Raw genomic sequence first — 18979 nt, 5'->3', positions numbered from 1 at the left:
AGGAACAATGTTCTTGGGGTACCGAATTGGACATGCAAATTTGGGGCAGAGCATGGATGTTCTGTGACCAGGACAAAGCCCAGTGTGAGGGCAGATCTCGCACACAAAGGAAGAGCAGCCAGAACATGAGGTCTGAGAGTCAGCAAGAACTCCAGATGCTATACTGCCAGGAAAAGGTTTTCAAGAACCTGCTGGTGACTGTGATAAGCCCTTCCCATCCCATTCAGAAGCACAGATGTCATGAGGCCCACTCTAGTATATACTAAGAATAACTTTCACTGAGTACTTAATTTCATTAACAAAATAACGTAAGCACTATCATTATCTCACTGATAAAGGCATCAACCACATGGAAGGAAGCTGTACATAGAGGGAGAAGAATGTAAATAATTGAAGATTATTATTCACTATGAATGTTGAGAGATGACTAGTGACATCACTGGAACATGAACATCACGTGTACAGTTGCCACATTCCAGCAACCACTGTGTCAAACATGGCAGATGTGTTTGCGATGACAGAAAGCCAATGAATATACACCAATATCACTGTTAGTCTTCAATTAATTCTAATTTCTGTCATCCTTCTGCATGTAGCAGAAGGGCATGTTTTTAATAAAATATCAAGTGATTCTACTTTAGGCAACTGATCGAGAAGTTGGTCAAATTCAACAGTATTTGATAAGGAAGATATTGTGGGAAAGTGTTGTGGGTTGAACAGTTCTCTCCCAAAATCCAGGCCCACCCAGCACCTCAGAATGTGACCTTATTTGGAAATAGTGTTTTCAGATATAACTAGATAAGTTCATAAAGGATTAGAGGAGCCCTAAATCCAACATGACTGGTGTCCTTAGAAGAGGAGGGAAATTTGGAAACAGAGACACACAGCAAGAAGAGACATAAACACAAGCAGAGACTGGAGTGACGCTGCCACAAGCCAAGGGATGCCAAGGATCGCTCCACCCAAAGCTGAAGAGACAAGGAGGGATTCTCAGAGAGACCATGTCCTGCTGACAACTTGATTGTGGACTTCTGACCTCCAGAACTGTGAGAGATCAAACTTCTGTTGTTTTGGCACTTTGTGGTATTTTGTTACAGCAATGCTAGGAAACTAAGAAAGTCACCCCCTTCCTGCCAGCTTGCAAACAAAAGGGAACAGTGAGGAGCAGCCCTGATGGGCTTTGTATGTCCCCCAGCCCTTGTGGGACTCTGGGAGAATGGCCATAGTGACCAGGACTTGGAGTCCTACCCTTGCTCCTCTTAGGTCTTTTTCTGGTTGGAGGGCTGGGTTTGAGGGGGAGAAGAGGACAGTTTGGTGGCAGGAACAAACTCAGCAGGCAATGCTCAGGGCGAGGTCCATGCTCTTTCCATGGTCCATTTGTTTGTCTGCTCCTGTCCAAGTTAATTTCTGGAAGACTTTTCCTGGTACATTTTATGTCAATTGTTTAATTCAACTTAACAAGTATTTAATGAAAGTAACCATTTCTAGACATTTTGGCAAGAATGAAAAGTACAGGCACAAAGACTTGGTCGCTACCCTCAAGCAACTCACCCTGTAGGACAGAAGGCAAGAATCTCCAGTGATACAGTAAACCACAGTGAGGTCTGCACAGCAGTGACAGAAGTACAGAGGAAAGAGGGGCAGTCAAGGACCCCTGTAGGAAGGCACATGTGAGCCAGGGTTTGAAAGTGTCTCATTTTTCTGGGAGCAATGGTGTGTGTGTAGTGGCAGTGGCACAGGGAGCAGGGAAGTGAGAAGAAGGTAATTTCTGCATTTCCTTAACAGTGGAGAGACACAGCAACATTGTGTGTGACGGTGTCCTCTGAAGTACAGGGCTGAGGTAAAGGGGTGGCAGAGGCTGCAGAGGCACCTGGAGGACCTGTGGACCATGCTCAGCTTGCAGTCGTCCGTCATCCACAGACAACAGGGAGCTACTCCTGCTGTGCAGCAGCCTGCCAGGTTTACCCGCAGCTGTGTGCAGGGCAAGGAGGCGCAGGTGTGTCTAAACTGGGGCTCCCAGCTGCACTGTCCCCTCCAGCTCCCCCAAGGCTGCTCGGTGCTGCCCACCTCTGCCCTGAACAGGCTCAGAGGCCCTGAGGCCTCCGTCTCACAGCTCTCCCTGGGGAGGAAGAATTTCTGGAACCCTCAGCAAACAGCAATCGTAGTCAAGTTGACTCCAAATAAAACTGAACAGAAGCACGGGTCATAATCCGGCTAGCCAGAACCAAACCAGCCCAGGCACGCTCCAATTGGCTTTCCCCCTCACAGTTGTATAAAAAGCAATGTGTAGAGGCAGCTGCTGTGGAGGTTTGGTCACAAAACAAGCATCTTCTTGCAGCCTGAGAGCCCTGTGGGTGTCCTGCCCTCAATCCCCACCTGGCCCGCATAGCACATCAGAAACTATCGCCAAAGCCCCAGGTTGATCTGGAATCACAGCATGCAAGATCCCCCATGAGCTGCATAGGTGCTGTCTGCTCACTTCATTCATGAAAGGATCCAGGCAGAAGAGAATCTCTCCAACGCCTTTCTGTTGGCCTGTGTTTTTATGAAAATTTGTACTCTGTGAGAAATTTTAAGTAAATTTAATGTATGCACATAATTGCATTTTCTCGACTCTAAGATTTTAGGAGCATGGGGCTGAATGCAGAATTGTCAGAACACTAACAAGGTAAGATTCATATGTACTGTCCAGGTCTAAGTGCTGAAGTGCTTAATGACTTCTGAAAGCTACATGCAGGTCTGAATTATGTGCCTATTAATAGACAGTCACTCTAAGGAGAAGTAAGGAACTGTAATGGGAACACCATATATCACCCCATAGGGACTGCTCACCAACGTTATGAGATGGGGATTTGCCCACACTTGGAGCAGCAAGATGGGGGCAGGGGGAACCACGGGCAGCCTGTGAGCACAGGGTCTGGAGGAACAGGAGAAGTGAAGGGCTGTCCCACTTGGCGAATTATTCCTGTGCTGAGATTCAGACCCCGGTGCTCAGATTCTATATGGAAGGGCCACATCATTTATCACCCATATCAAGACACTGCTGAGAGTGAAAAGGGGAGTGTTTAATACATACACAAGTCAATAGGAGTGTTCTTCTGAGCAAACCAGAGCAGTTGGTTAGCCTAAACACAGAGGATCCAGCACACAGAAGAAAAGCAGTGAATTTCAGTAGTGAGTTCTTAACAAGAGCGGTTGTACCAGCCATGGGATGGGACAGTCGTCCTTCTCCCCCACTAATTTCTGACTATCACAACAAACATGAAAGATAATAACTCAGAAAAAGAAAACTTTCCATCAATATGGATGCTCTCTAGTAGCTCCTTACTTACTTTCTCCCCATAACTAAACTACTACTCTAAAGCAAAGAAAAGTCAAGCATGTCTGCTATGGTTTAAATGTTTGCCCCCTCCAAAACTCATGTTGAAGTTTAATTGCAACTGTAACAGTATTAAGAGGTGGCACCTGTAGGAGGTGATTAGGCCATGAGGGCTCTGCCCTCATGGGTGGGATTAATGGTACTATAAAGGACCAATTTGGCCCCCTTATCTCCCTCTTTACCCTTATGCCATGTGATGCCTCCCACCATGTGAGGATGCAGCAGGAAGGCCCTCACCAGATGCTGGTGTCATAATCTTGGACTTCCCAGCCTCCAGAACTGTGAGGAAATAAATTTCTGTTCTTTATAAATGACCCAGTCTCAAGTATTCTGTTATCACAGCACAAAACGGAGTGACATTGTCCTTGTCTCTTTAGCCTGAAATTAAAGATTAGAAGAGAGGCACATGCAATCCCTGATGCAGCAGGTACCATTGTTCTTAGGGCAGGTGAGACTCCATCTGTAAGGATGAGAAAATAGAGCACCACACATGCGGGTTCCTCTGTTCCATAACTTGGGTAACATTATGAAATATGAGAACAAATATCCTACTTTGAAAGAGTTACTACTAGAAATAGAATGAAATACTAAAGTATCTCTAATTGTCACTCAAAATAATTTTGAAGTACATTACTTCTGTGAAAAATGAATACTCTGAGAGCTTCATATACTTTCAAATGAAAAACATAATTACTAAATTAATAATGCAGTAGAGAAAGTGAATGGCTGTTTGGAATTGACTGAAAATTGTACCAGTGAAAGAAACACCATGTAGAGAAATTCTCACCCGTCTCAGAAGAGAGGATGAAGAGAAGATGGCTGGAGAAAGGGTGCAGGAGTCAGTTAGAAGCAGGCTGCAGTGGGGGAACACGTGCATGATATAGATGATGCTGAATATATTCAGTCTCTAAAGTAGAAATTTAAAATAACCAGAAAACTGAGAATATCCAACTTGAACAGTAATCAATGAGCTGCTAATAAAGCAAAGAGATACCAGGTCTGGACTGCTAAAAGTAGCAGTGAGGCTTTGGAGACGTGAGCTTGCTTTCTCCCATGAGACTAGAGGTTCTGGCCTGTTCTGTTATCCATGTAACTACCCCTGATGCAGTACCTGGCATATAGCAGGTGCATGATAAATATTTTTTGAATAAAATAATCAATAATTTTATGGGATTTTAAATTAGTACACATATATAAGGGTAATTTGGCAATATCTACCTTGAAAATACTGATGCCTTTGCCCCAAAAACTTCAAATAGAAATGTATGTCAATAAAAATAATTTGACAGTCACATAAATCCAAAAGAAAATTATCCATACAGAATTTCCTATAATAGTAAAAAGTATTTAAATAAATGAATAAATCTTAATGTGACCCAAAATAGAGATTGTTTAAATAAATTGATACCCCCATGCAATGTACTACTGCACAGCCTTGAAAAACAGATGACATTGTCATACTGATTTACAAGAATAGATACAAATATATTACTGAGTGAAAAAAAAGTTACAGAGTATTATACTGTGATCTCATTGCCATAAAAAAATAAAACTGCATGTAGTTAAAGCATTATATACAACATACAGAAGACTATATACACCAATAGATTTACAGGAGATATCTCTGATAGGATTACATGTGATTGTTTTATAATTTTTAATCTGGCCAATTTTTTGGCTAGCCTATATTTTGTATTATTTTCTTCAAGAAGTATATTTTATAATTTAAAAGCTCTAAATAGTTACACACCTTTCATACTTGAGGAGTGTAACAGAAATCTGAACATTTGGAGAGAATAAAGGCATACATTCTCAGACATTGATACGTTCATTTTAAATGCTTCATAAAAGAGGGAAGGTTAATAAAATACACGGCCAGAGAAGACAGGAAAGCCAGCTGAAGGGGAGATGCCTGGAACACGGCCACATGTGACATCAAGACTGCTGCAGGGGCTCTTTCTTTTAGTGAAACCCAGACTCCAGGGCACACAAAGACATCCAGAAGAGGAGGGTACTTCAAAGAAAGCCACAATGTATATCATATGTAACCTTACGGACTTTGAAAGGAACAGCTTCTTATTTACTAGAAACTTGGGAAATAATATCCAAGTAACTATTTTAAGATTTTACCATAAATTCCTTGAAAACTTAGGAACATTTTAGTTTATATAATTCTCCTGTTATAGAAAGATATCTCAGGGCCGGCCCGTGGCTCACTTGGGAGAGTGCGGCAAATGCTGTTTGATTTTTAAATATTTTTATTCTCTAATATTTTTGTGGAATATTTCATCTTCCCATCAAAAAAATGTCAAAAAGGTCAAGATACAAGTTACAACTTTAAAAAGGCAGGGGATGAAATTCTAAAACAAACATGAGTACATTAGCCTGATAATATTTTTGCCAGTAATTCTGTGTCCCATTTTCTCCCTGTAGAAAAAAATGCTAAACATTTTTTCCAATGGATTGATGTCAATGATTACTGTTTTACCGATGACCTGTGTTAAGGCAAATAAAATCTTTCCTTTGACTAACACAATAAAAAAAAAGTCAGCAGAAAAATGAAATTAAAAGATAATATAAATCCATTAACTTTTTAAAAATCCCTCATATCGTTAACCAAAGGTGAAGGAACAAACTGATTGGTTTATCATAGAGTTTCCCTTTGTCCTTGCATTTGTTTAAATTTAATCCTAATTAAACATCACCGTAAAAGTTACACAAACATCAGCAAGCACTTACAGACTACAAGCTCATTATTGTAATAAAAATGTATATTTGACAAAAGCAGAACCGATACTGCCCTCCTTGCTGTCTACAGCATGAAAAGGCCAGTTAATGCACCTGCGTACTTGTAATCAGTACCACTCAGTCCCAGTTATCCGTCCTCCCACCCCGGAGCATGTGTGCAGTGACTACAGCTACAGTTGAACCTAGGGAGGAGCCAGCCAAACTCTTTGAGGGTCCCAACCCCATGTCTACAAATCTACAACCCAGAAAGCTCTGAGTTCTTGTATAAACTCGTTTGGTGGCAAAACCTGGACTACTCTGAATTTACCGGCAGCAAATCCCTACCTAAACGGGTCTGGGGATGTTTATGGTCTCTCTCATTTAGCTCAGTCATACATTTCTCTGCAGAGAGGTGTGTGTAATTATGGGAATGTTGTCCCAGAAGCATCTGTGGAGAGTTTTATGAGATACACAACTTGTACACTTTTCTAAAATTCTAAAAAGTCTGGAATCTATCTGGCCCTCCCACTTTCCACTAGGGCCTGTGGGGCAGCGTGTGCTAGCCTCTTTGCGTGTCAGCCAGTAGCACCATGTCCCTTTTCACTTGGGGGACTTGGTGGTCCTGGGGAGGTGTCAGGAATTCGGAGGTTGGAAGCCAGGCCTGAAAGAAGCAAGAGCTTCCCAAAGGTCATTCTCGTGAACTCAGACCTCAGGAATAACAAAAACATTTATATTTAAAATTTTTGTTGGAACTTCTCAAAAGTATCAAAGCTATTGCTATTCCTAATCTGTACTGACATAATTTTGAAGTAAAAGGAAAAATGAGGTTCTTACCTGAAAAAGTAGGTTTCAGCCCTCTCGTAGTGGCCGGGTGTTAGTTTGAGGGGAGGGTAGTCAGTGGCCAGGGGCCTCACCATGAACAAGCCCATGGCCAAGGCCACAAAGAGGACCGGCAGCAGCAGATCCGAGAGCGTACCCTTCCAGGCGCGGAGTGTGTGACGAAGCCGCTTGGTGAGGAGGGCGGACATCTGCGTGAGGAGCCGCCAGCCTCCCCGAGCTGGGGTCCTAGCAGGACAGCCATCTGCACAGACGAGAGATTCAGCAGGGGCCAGTTAGCTCAGGATAGACGTGGCTCCCCAGCACCTACCTGCTGTGTGGATTCCCTTCTTTATCTTCTAGATGAGGCTGCAGGACTTGTAGCCACAGGACTACCATGTGTGCCAATTCCCCATGCTAAATAAGAGCATCTTATGTATCAAAAGGACCAACTCAGGGCCTTTGTATGTCCCTGTTTTCGAAGGCTAAAATAGGAGATGAGGTCTCATGGCATTGAACTCTGATCTTACTCCTGAAAGGCAAGGGACTAATGAGAAAGGATGAGAGAGGGACGTGCGTTTACCTTTCTTGGTTACAATAAAACCTGATACTAGAGTGTGTATCCTAACATCAATGACAAAACAAGGGCAAGAGGTTCTGATGGCCCAAAACACCCTGATGCAGGCGGCTGGGAGGGGCTGCAGGTAAGGGCTGCTCTGTCCAGTTTAGACCCACAGACCCAGGGTGTCCTTCCTCGGTTTCCTCCTCCCCTTCTCCTACTGGTTTTTTCTTCTCTGTTCTTAACCCGAGGTCTTTCCTAAGAAAGCCCCAGGTTATGTGAGGGTTGGGATTGGAGAATAACCACACCACCTGCCCTTCCTCAGTTCCACTGGCCCCAGCCTCCCCGCACCTTACACTTTCCCTGCCAAGGCAAAGAGAAGCCCTGCACAGCCTGGCCCAGCCCAGCCCCCACATGCCTCTGCTCTAGCTGCAGCCGCCCTGAGCCCACCCAGCCTCAGCAATTCCACTCCTCCCTTCCTTACTCTTTGTGACACAGCCAATCTGAAAACCGATCCCAGCAATCAGAGGGGTCAAGTGAAATTCAAAAGGAAAGAGTGAGTTGGGCATCACTGATCTATTGATCACCTTGCCACACTCCCTCAAGAATGATTCTTTAGGGACTGCACAAAAAAATTCCTATAAATCCATTCCAGTTTAGGCCAGATGCTCCCCACAAAGCTAGTGAGAGCAACTTTTATGTCCAAGGTGAAGATGAGAAGTGAGGAACAAAAAGAGAGGCAGACCCAAGACTGCAGCCTTAAACTGTGTCTGAAGGGAAGGACACACAGATCCATCAGCCTGGTCTGTAGTTTTCCCAGCTATTCCCTCCAAAGCAGTCCAGAGGATGCAATACACAGCATTTCACCAGAAAAGTGGTCCTATACAAGGACTAAACTGCTTATCCTGCTCACAAATGCCAAACCAAAGTACAGTTGATAAAGGAGCAGTGAACAAGTTTGAAGACCCCAAGGAAAACATTTTTAAAGAAACTGCACAATTTTGAAAAATAAATGATTTGTAACAGCATTGAGAACAGAGCTGTGGAGGCATAGCTGGGAATAAAAACACCTATCTGAAATAACACTTCGTTTGTCTAAGATATCTACTGAAGACCCAGTATGTGGCAGGCGTTGGGCTGCTTGGGTTCTGTCCTCACAAAATGTATAACATAGGAGTTGAGATAAAATTGTAAGGAAATAACCCAAGACAACATAGTAAAGTGCTGTGATAGAGGTGGCGATGCTGAGAGCTGGTACCGAGGAGGAAGTCCGTGGGATGCTGAGGGGGAGTGAGAAAAGTCACAGCCTGGAGACATGGAGGCAGAATCCTTGAGACTCACAGGTGTTTGCAGGCAGACAAGAAAATGTGTTGTGCAAAGATCAAAGCAGGAGATGGAGATAATCACACACATTCTGTGGATAACTGTTGGTGTGAGCGAACAGAATGCGGGATGTACATGTGGCCAGTGGCGGGAGATGGGTTAATGGTGGCTGGCCAAGTCATGAAAAACCTTGACAGCCTTGACAGTTTTTAAGGATTGCAGGGTTTGTACCGGACTGAAGACTTCCAAGTCCAGGAGTCAAGTGGTTAGACTTACATATTATAATGCAGAGAAGTATTTTACTGTATAGCTAATGAATAGAGCTTTAAGAAGCAGGGGGGGCATTAAGTGGTTAAACCAGGCTACATATCAGATTCCCCTGGGAACTTTTAAAAATGCTGATTCACAGGCACCACCTCAGAAAAAAATCCAACTCTCCAGGGACTCAGAGATGAAAATGTGTTTTTTAATAACTTCCCAAGGGATTCTAATGCTCGGCTGTGCTATGCAACTGCTGATTTAATGCATTATCAATGGTGATTCATTCATATACAGATCTCATAAAGCAGTTACTAAATCAGCAGATAGAGAGATTTTAGTGCTAGACAAGGTATCTCATTAAACTAAATTTGACCCTTTCATTTATATATACCCTTCTTGATAATTTTATGAGGTCATAATGCTGGATAACACCAACTCATAGTAGGATGTATGCAGACCCATTAGGATAATTATTTAACTCAAGCTAAAATAATTGAGATGGTTTTGGGTGTCTACCCTTGGATTTCTAAACGTAATTACTGAGATAATTGCTTGATGTCTTCACTGGACTTTGACTAAGGAGCTCTTTCTCTGGCAGAGTAGAATGCCTCAGTCTGTTTAAACTCAAGAGCAATTGAAAGGTGCCAGGAAGTCCTGTGGCACAGGCCCTCACCATGCCTATAGACACAGTCTACCAGAAGCCAGTCTACAAATCAGCCTTCGTGTAGCATCTTCTGACATTCACATATAGCTAGCCACACTTAGCTGCCTGCCAAACTATGCCCCTTCTCAGTATGTGTACAGCAGGCAAGTGGCTGTAAATACCTGTTCATATGACAGAGAAGAGGTTTCTGTCAGGTGATACAAAATGAACGTGACTAAATGAGTGCTGGATGGCCACTTAGCAATTTGCCCTGATGATGGAGCAGGCGTGGGAGCAGAGACAGAGAAAGGTAGCTCATGTGCACAGCGGCCTTGCTCACTGAGGCCATTATGAGAGTCACTGGGAGGTGGGGGAGATTCCACCATTTAACCCACATCAACCTGGCTTTGACTATAATCCCAGCCACCAACATACTGTGGGACTTCTGGAAAATTACTTTACCTCTCCAAATGTCACCTCCTCAGTTGTAAAATAGATACTTATAATATTTTCCTTCCAGGTAATGAGGATTATTATTAAAACACTTGTTAAATTACCAGAGCAGGCTGGATGTTTACCTCCAGTCATAGAAAGTGTTCATCAGACAACCTCAGTAAGTCTGTGGAGAAAGATGTTTCTCATATTAACAAGAATAAATTCTCTCCACCTCTCCATATACGTTAATTGGACAAAAATGAGAAATATAAAGGGCTAAGATAGTTTATGGTTATGAATCAGCCAACAATCAAATAAATATTCATGGCTCAACTCATGAAAGTATTCACATGAATAATTTAATGGACAAAATTAAAATGCTGGACTAAATTGTTACGAATTGCCTTATTTGACTTACGAGTGCAATTATACTCAAGGACTCTAGTCACATCCATAATTACACATTCCCATTCACCCTGACCATCAAATTACTTAGGAAAAATGTCCAAAGATTTTTTTTTTTTGGTCAGGTGACTGCAATTGTTCAAACATTAACACCTAGTAAGGAACAGCTCAAAATATCAAGGACTCAGCAGGCACCCCAGATTATGATCTCCACATTACCAAGTTCATCCAAGTGTTCTTGACAATTTTTAAATAAAGCATTCAAGTAATGCTTTCGAATCAACAAAAATAAGATAAATACTCCAAAAGAAAAATGGGCATGAATATACAGTTCATAAAAGATCTACAAAATAGCCAATATACAAATATTTCAAAATAAGGCAATAATTTTGTTTTTCAATTCATCAATATGGTAAAGAGTAAAGATAATGTCATTTAGTATTATTGAGGGATCAAGGAGATGGGTCTTTTACACAGCTGGTGGGAGCACAGGTCTGTGCACTCTTTCTATAAGAAACAAATATGGATCTTCTTTGATCTGCTTAATTCTAATTCAAGAGTTGCATTATTAAAAAATAGAAATTCCTCAATATATAAAGAAGGATGACTTGTTACATCCTATAACAGAAAGAAATTAAAAACAACTTAAATGTCTAACTTGTGGGGATTAATTTAACAAGTCATAACACAGCCATATAGTGGAATATATTAGTTTGCTCAAGGTAACAGCATAGCTAATTACTCATTGACATGGAGAACGTTACATTTTATAAGTGAATTAAGCAACTTAAGATGGAATTAGATCATCTTCTGAAATAACTGAACATGGAAGTGGCTTAATAAAATGGATGTGGGAGGGAATGACCTGAAGTATTAACAGCATGTATTAACCAAAAAGGAGATAAAAACATTAAAAAACTTAACGGGAAAACTCATAATACATCAGGTGAAAAAATGTTACCAAATAAGACATATATGATGAACATAATTTAATAAAAATATTACTAGAACAGGCTGATATTAAACTAGATATTAAACTAGAAAAATTAATATTTTTGGTGTATAGAGGGTACTTCAAAATTTCATGGAAAGATTTGTACTATCTTTTATTTCTATTTTTCCATGAACTTTTTGAATTACCCTTGTATACTCAGTGAAGTTACCTTTTATCAAATCATTTCTACATACTATTTGATAAAGTTGGGGTTCTTAATCCAAAACGTTAAAGTATGAGTGTAAGCATTTTTCAACCTACTTAAAGATTTATATTTATTTGTGTGGTGAGATTATGGCGACTTTCATTTTCTTCTTCACAATCTTCTGGGTTTTTTTCACCAAATGAATATTTATTTATCTTGTAATCAATCATTATTTTGTAAAGACTGTATTCTTATGCAGGAAATGAAGCACAGCTTTATAGACAGAAACAGTATAATTCTCTGTTCAGTGAGTTACAGAATTCTAGAGCGGAAGTAGGTCATTAAAATAACGTAGTTCATACAGCAGTGCTAGGCATCTATAATTAACAATAATTTTTTGTATGTTCTCAATTGGCCAGAAGAGAGGAGCTCAAATGCTCTCATCACAAAGAAATGATAAATTTTTGTGATAACAAATATGCTAATTACCATGTGATAAGCACACATTGTACACATGTATTGAAATATAACTCTGTACTCCATAAATATGTACAATCAATACATGTCAATTAAAAATAAATAATAAAACATAATGTAGTTCAAACCCTTCATTTATTTATAAATAAATTCAGTTCAGGAAAGGTTGTAAAATAAGTTAAACTGGAGGGAACCAAATATAGTACCTATTACTTATGTGAGTACTATACTAGGTTCTTAGGTTGCCTATTTGTATAAAGTTCTCTAGGAGCTCTTGGTCTTGCAGTGAGATCAAACATGTGAACAGAACATGTCAGCTAAACTTCACAACACAGTACCATGTATGTAATGATGGGTCAGGAGAAGATTCCTTGAAGAGGCTGCCAAAGCCAGGGACTCAAAAAATGAAAGGGCATTTGCTGACAGGAGAGAGGGTAACCAAGAGTAGACAGGATGCTCCAGGAACAGAGGAAATCTCATGCAAGGATATGGATTATGGGACAGAAATATGCTATGCTGGACAGGGAAAGGGGATGAAGGATATTTTCTACTGCACCACAGTCATAATCTTGGATTTCAAAATCACTAGTAAACACGAAAAGGCATAAATCATTGCATCTGTCTCAACGATCCAGTGGAAGAGAATCAGGTGAGTTGCATGGAAATCCTAACAATCCTGCAGGTTTCCCTGGGGAACGCACTTTTAATTAAATAGGTGGATGCCTTTAAGATGGGTACTAACTTTGCAAATGTCCCACAGGAGAAGCCACACGATCTAGTGCCAGGAGGCAGGATGCTGAATACAGGGATCATTTGAGGCAGGTAATTTCCCCTCAGTTTTCCCATTTATAAAACAAATAGCTTAGACGGGGTAATCTTCAATCTTTTTCCTGGTATAAATTAGACTTGTGTGATATTGATACAAATCATACCAAATTGTCTTACTCATACCATTTGTGTTTCCCCAAGAAGAAAACCAACAACATTAAAGAAGAGAGAAGGGAGGAGAAGGAGGAGGAAAGGAGAGGAGAGTAGAGGGGCAGGGAGGGAAGAGAGAAAACAGGAGACAGAATGGAAAGAAAAACAAAACGAAAGAAAAGCAAAATAAAATATTTTTGTGCTTACTAATACAACCTAAAACCCAAAATGCAATTATTTTTTAAATATTAAACACTGTAATATAGACACATACAAATTTTAAAACTGTGCTAGGTTACTATAACCCTGGTTAAACATACTTTTAAAAAGTAAAATCAGTATCAATTACGTTCAATTTTTTAAAGAAGCTAATAAGTGGAGGCTATATTTATCTACACTGTTTTATCAGTTATCCCACAATTATATCTTATCCAACTTTTGTGATACTTTATCTGTTCATTTCTTATAACAACCATACTGCTTTTTAAAAACATGATTATAAAAAAAAAAAATCAAGGTAGAAGAGCAATCTTCTCTACATCGTGCCACTAAAGTGTCCAACTGTTACACAGCTGATGCATCATTTATTTGGTTCTTTGAAACACACTATGATGGTAATGGCCAAAATATTAGAAGCATCAAATTAGGATTGCATTTTGGAACAGGATCAGCCCTTACACCCAGCCAAATCTTTTAGATAATTTAAAGGTGACTGAAACTCCTTTAGTTAAACCTGCCTTGGAAAGACAGTGACTTGGCACTCAGGGAGCCAGTGTGTAGCCCCGGCTGGGTCACTAAGGACTTACACTACCTGGGCAAGTCACCTGAACGCCGAGTTTGGGTTTTCCCTCAGGTGCACCAAGGACAGATCCTCCTGCTGTCTCTAAACAGCCCCCCGCTTGGGATTGGAAACTCTTGTCACAGTTCTAATGGATGTTTGGGGAAGTGGGATTAGGGATGCTTTTGCTGCACCCTGATTGTGATCACAGCCTGGGCTCCACTCTCTGGTTCTTGGTCAGATCCCATCCAGGAGGCAGGTGTACAACAGGCAGGCACGTGGGCTCTGCTGTCAGGCTCTACCTGTTTGAAGACTGGCAGGAACAGCTCCTTTAGGAAAAGCTACTGATGATAATGCAAGTAGTAGCTATTAAGGTGGCATCTGGCACATAGTGAGGGCCCATAAATATGCTAAAAAAGAAGACAAATCTCCCCACTCACAGATGCTCTCTAACCAGGGCCCTGGGTTCGTCTCCCTCACTGTTGCAGCGTCTTCCACTTTGTCTTCTGCGTATGCAGTGAGGTCCTCGTGATGGGAGGAGTGGATCTTGACTCATCTTGTTAGCCACAGTTTTGAGCACACTTTCCAGCCCCAATGAGTGCTCAATAAGGTCTGATGAATGAGTGACTGGATGGACTTTGACCAAACACCGTATCCAGCATCCTCCTCTATTCAGTATCCTAATCAATGCTGAGGCTTTCTCTTCTCCTAGGTCCATTCTTCTCCTACTCAGAGAACACAATGCCGCCTATGCTCTCTTCCAGTTCCTTTAACCTCTGAGATTCCACTCTCAGCTTTGACAATCACGCCCCGTGAACCTCACCCAACAGCGGTCTTCGATTCACGAACAGTGGCTCTATTTCAGTATGACTTTCAGAGTATACACAACAAAGTGAAAGTTGTTGACAAAGCCAAGTCATGATTTTGTACTGTGGTCTTAAGAGAGATAAATATAGCTGCTCACAATATTCCATGGCATTTCTATCCACTAGGGAGGAGGAAATGAGACCAGGGAGTTGGAAGGTAGATGGAATCAAGGGTGCCAGTTCAGGATGCCCTACCCAACTCTCCTGGGCTCCCGTGAGGAGGTGGGTGCTAAGGACAGGTGGAGGAAGCCCTCAAGGACACATTTATCTTTGCTTCCTGGAGACAGACGTGTTAGTGAAGGTTGCCCAGAGCGAGTCTTGTCTGAATTATTCCAGTTGTTCCCTCATTACTTTTGAGGCACTGGCTATACTTAAGATGAGGGAAACACATCCCCTGACAAATATTTCACATGAAGGTGATATTCCAATTCAGGAAATGAGGATTGCAACTATTCATCACCAACCTTAGGAGCTTTCTTTGGCAGCTGTGATCTGCATGGCTGCAAGAATGACAGCTTCACACACTTTCTCAACTTCCCACTGCCCCTGGCAGAAGTTGCTGCTTCCTGGCACCTGCCACCAGCACTTATCCTGCCCAAGTCTATTTCAATTCCATTTTATTTTGGCAGACTCTTCCCTGCAAAGCACCCTGCTGTGAGCTCTCTGCTGATTTTAGCTAACACGGAAAACAAACCTTCTTTGGCATGTATAATTGGCAGCAGCTACGCTCCCTCCCCACCTTGCTCGCAGGGAAGGCATTTTTTGAAGTTTGAGGAAATGTGGACAAAGAAGAAAAGACTAGGTTTAACACCATGGTTAAGCCCAGGAGACACACGCAGAATTTGGAACAACTCTGTGAAGAGGCAGAGAATTATGGCAGCCTCTCAGAGGATGGGCTGTGCAAACAGGATTGTCTTAAAAAGCAGAGGAGAGGTTACAGACTCTTCAGATTAATCACTGCCGAAATTGCTTTCCATCATCACAAGTAGCAATTAGGAATGAAATAAGGAGGACTAAACTGTGGGAGGAAAAAAAAGGAGAGGGATTTTATGTAAAGTGGTACTGACAAACCATAGAGCTGAGCATTTAAATGTAATCGCAGAATTCAGACGGAGCAATAAGTTTTTTCTTTTTTAAAAAACAAACAAACAAAAAAGCACAGCAAAGACTTATATAGAGAAAACAACCATGTTTTCCAAATTCGCTAAGTATTAGATAGATGGTGATCTTTCATATGCATTCTGAGTTTAAAGAAACTCTAATAGGTGTTTTTCTTAGTAGTAGCCACAGATCACCTAAATCAAAAGCGTTTGGAATGCTTCTTAAAAATGTAAACGCTTGAATCTCTGGAATGAAAATTTACAGCAGTCGAGCCTAACAATATGCCATTTTAAAAAATACTAAGGTGATTTTTAAGGCTTTTGTTGAAAGGTCACTTCCCTTAAAATGATTCCATGAACACGGCAGTCAGGACAGTGGTACCTCAGGTGGACAGGGCTCCTGCTCCTCCAAAGGCCATGTGTATGAAGTGACACATGGATACCAGAAGTCCCAAAGGTAAACCCAGGTGAAACCACATGGTCACCACCTGCTGTCACTTGCAGGGCCACAGGTTCACTACTCACTCGTCTGGTCGGTTAGTCAGTCAAGAAACATGTACTCCATGTGTATTATGAAAATGTACAACGTTCAGTGCCAGAAACATAGTGATACATAAGACAGCTCCAGGCCCCACCCTCCTAGGCCTTCATTCTTCCAGTGGACACAGACAGTAAGCAAGTATGACTAACTATTTCAGTGCAACCTGTTCCAGGTGCTGTGAAGGATTAGAGGGGACCATGAGTACTTATCAGGAGGGATGTGACCTGGTCTGCAGAGGTGGGGAAGATTCTTCACAGAAGGGACATTAAATCACACACTGAAGAAGAGAGCATTCAGGGCGGGGAGAAGAGATCATGTGAAGATTCTGGGGCAAGAAGGAGCTTGATCTGTTCAAAAAACTAAAAGGAGACCAGTCTGGCTGCAGCACAGAGACGGGGGAGGCAGGATCCAGACCACACATCATCTTAGGAGTCTGTGCGCAGAATTTGGATCCAGGAAGATGGAAAACCAGTTAAACGTTTTTAAGTGACAATAATGTGATCAAATACTTAATTTTAAAAGAAGAGTCTGGCTGCATGTGGAGAATGCATTCATTGATGGAATTTAGAGATGACTTTAGTATAAGGAAGGTTAGAGGGAAAGTTCATGAGTAACTGCCATTCTTGCTTGTAAACTAGTTAGAGAGTGATGATTAAAACATAAAGGTTTATGGGTGAAAAGCATGAGTTGGTCTTGAATGTGTTAAGATGCAGGCACCTGGAGGGCATTAGGACGGAGTTGCTAAGCAGACAGTCACAGCCAAGAGAGGTGGTCTGAGCTGACCCCAGACATGCGAGCAGCAGCAGCGGAGGGGTAACGAAGCCTCAGTTGAGGGAAAAATGACCTGTAGGAAAAGCAGAGAGAGAGGAAGGCTTAGGACTGGCTGAGCCTGGTGGGACTCTAACATGTGAAGGTTATGCTGAAGGTGAACTGATACCAGACTGCAGGCTGAGGAGGACTCAGAGGAGATCTAAGTGTGATGGCATAGGGTCCAAAGAAAGAATGTTGCCCAAAAAGAGGGAGCTGGGAACTGCTTAGAGGTCAAGGATGTGCCACTGTAGCTAGCGGCATGTTGACATCAGTGAAATCAGGACAGGCCTTTTGCACGAGACAATAACACACAACTGAGTAGACCAAGGCACAAGGGAGAGACAAGGACATGGAGTCAGAGCACATCCTGACAACTCTTTTGAGAAAGAAGTTTGGCTGTGAAGGGGAGGAGGGAGAGAGGTCTCTGGAAGGGAAGTGGTTCTTGGAGGGAAGGTTTTGTTTCTCTTAGGCTCCTTTGTTTTTCCTGAAGGAAGAGCTATGAGCACCTTTAAACCCTGATGGGAAGGAAGCAGGAGATGGGAAGAAGTTGAAAAACACAGAGGAAAGAATTGTTCCTCAGAAGGTGGGAAGGGATTCATCACGGCAGAGGAATTGGTGTCACCTGTGGAAAGGGACCCACTCCCTCCTGTAACAGGAAAGAAAGGGGTGCAGATGGGAGGTTGGGGGTAGGAGACAGATGCAGGTTTTCACTCAGATTTTCTCTAAGCAGCAGCAAAGGGGCTCCTCCTGTGGGAGTGAGAGGAGGAGGACCCAGAGGCACAAGGAGAGCGGACATTTGAAACCAACTTGGCACCAGCAGGAGAGACTTGACCTGGGAGACAAGGTTATATTTCTGTTACTGAGAATCTACTACAGAGCCTACAAACTCCAGGTGATAAAAGTGCTGAATCTACTGGAAGAAAATGAAAACTGTGCAGTAAGTAGCCACGAACAGTGTGGTTAAACCTATCAGAGAAGAGTGTAAGTGTTGGAGGAACATGGAGGAAAAGGTGAATAACTCTGCTCAGGAAAGCTACCTGAGGCTTCCAGAGGTGGGAAAGATTGAACTGAGGCTGGAAGAGTGCTGTGTAATGGGCCTGTGTCCAGATGGAGCCAGTGTTTACTCCAGTTCAAGTAGAATGGCATAAACACACAGAGTCTGCAGCCAAGCTGCTGGGCTTAGGAATCAACTGGCCACACCTCATGTCACCCACATGTGAGCCCAGCAAGAAATGACCTGCAAATTGTGTTAGTCAGCTCGGGCTACCATACCAAAGCACCACAGCCTGGGCAGCTTAAACAACAGACATTTAATCTCACAGTCTTGAGGTTGGAAATCCAAGATCAAGGTGTCAACAAGGTTATTTCTCCTGAGGCCTCTCTCCTTGGCTTGCGGATGGCCGTCTTCCTGTGTCCTCACAAGGCTTTTCCTCTGTGTATGCACATCCTTGATATCTCTTCTTATGTCCACATTTCCTCTTCTTATAAGAACACCAGTTATATTGAATTAGGGTCCACCCATATAACCTCATCTAACCTTAATTGCCTTTTCAAAAGTCCTATCTCCAAATTTAGTCACATGCTGAGGTACTGAAGGTGAGGACTTCAACATATAAATTTTAGGGGAACACAATCCAGGTTATAACAACAGTACACTGCTAGAAAACAGTGGAAAGAGAGAACAGACCCATAATTTATGATTCTAAATAGAATTTTCCTCCCACTATCACACCAAGGCGGTGAATCTGAAGGTGTGGTGCAGGACCAGCAGCGTCACCTTGAAGCTTGTTAGAAACACCAAG

General features: G+C 42.1%; 1 protein-coding gene across 1 annotated transcript in view; it reads right to left on the bottom strand.

Annotated features, from left to right (window-relative positions):
- ABCA13 (ATP binding cassette subfamily A member 13) overlaps nucleotides 1–18979 on the bottom strand; it is a 446769-nt gene that overhangs the window by 172045 nt on the left and 255745 nt on the right. Inside the window, exon 43 of the mRNA XM_063086601.1 lies at nucleotides 6941–7187. Within this exon, the coding sequence (XP_062942671.1) occupies nucleotides 6941–7187 (247 nt within the window). The remainder of the gene's footprint in view (nucleotides 1–6940; nucleotides 7188–18979) is intronic.

This window comes from Cynocephalus volans, chromosome 2, assembly GCF_027409185.1.
Source record: "Cynocephalus volans isolate mCynVol1 chromosome 2, mCynVol1.pri, whole genome shotgun sequence".
NCBI lineage: Eukaryota > Metazoa > Chordata > Mammalia > Dermoptera > Cynocephalidae > Cynocephalus > Cynocephalus volans.
This window is presented reverse-complemented; position numbering and strand designations above follow the sequence as displayed.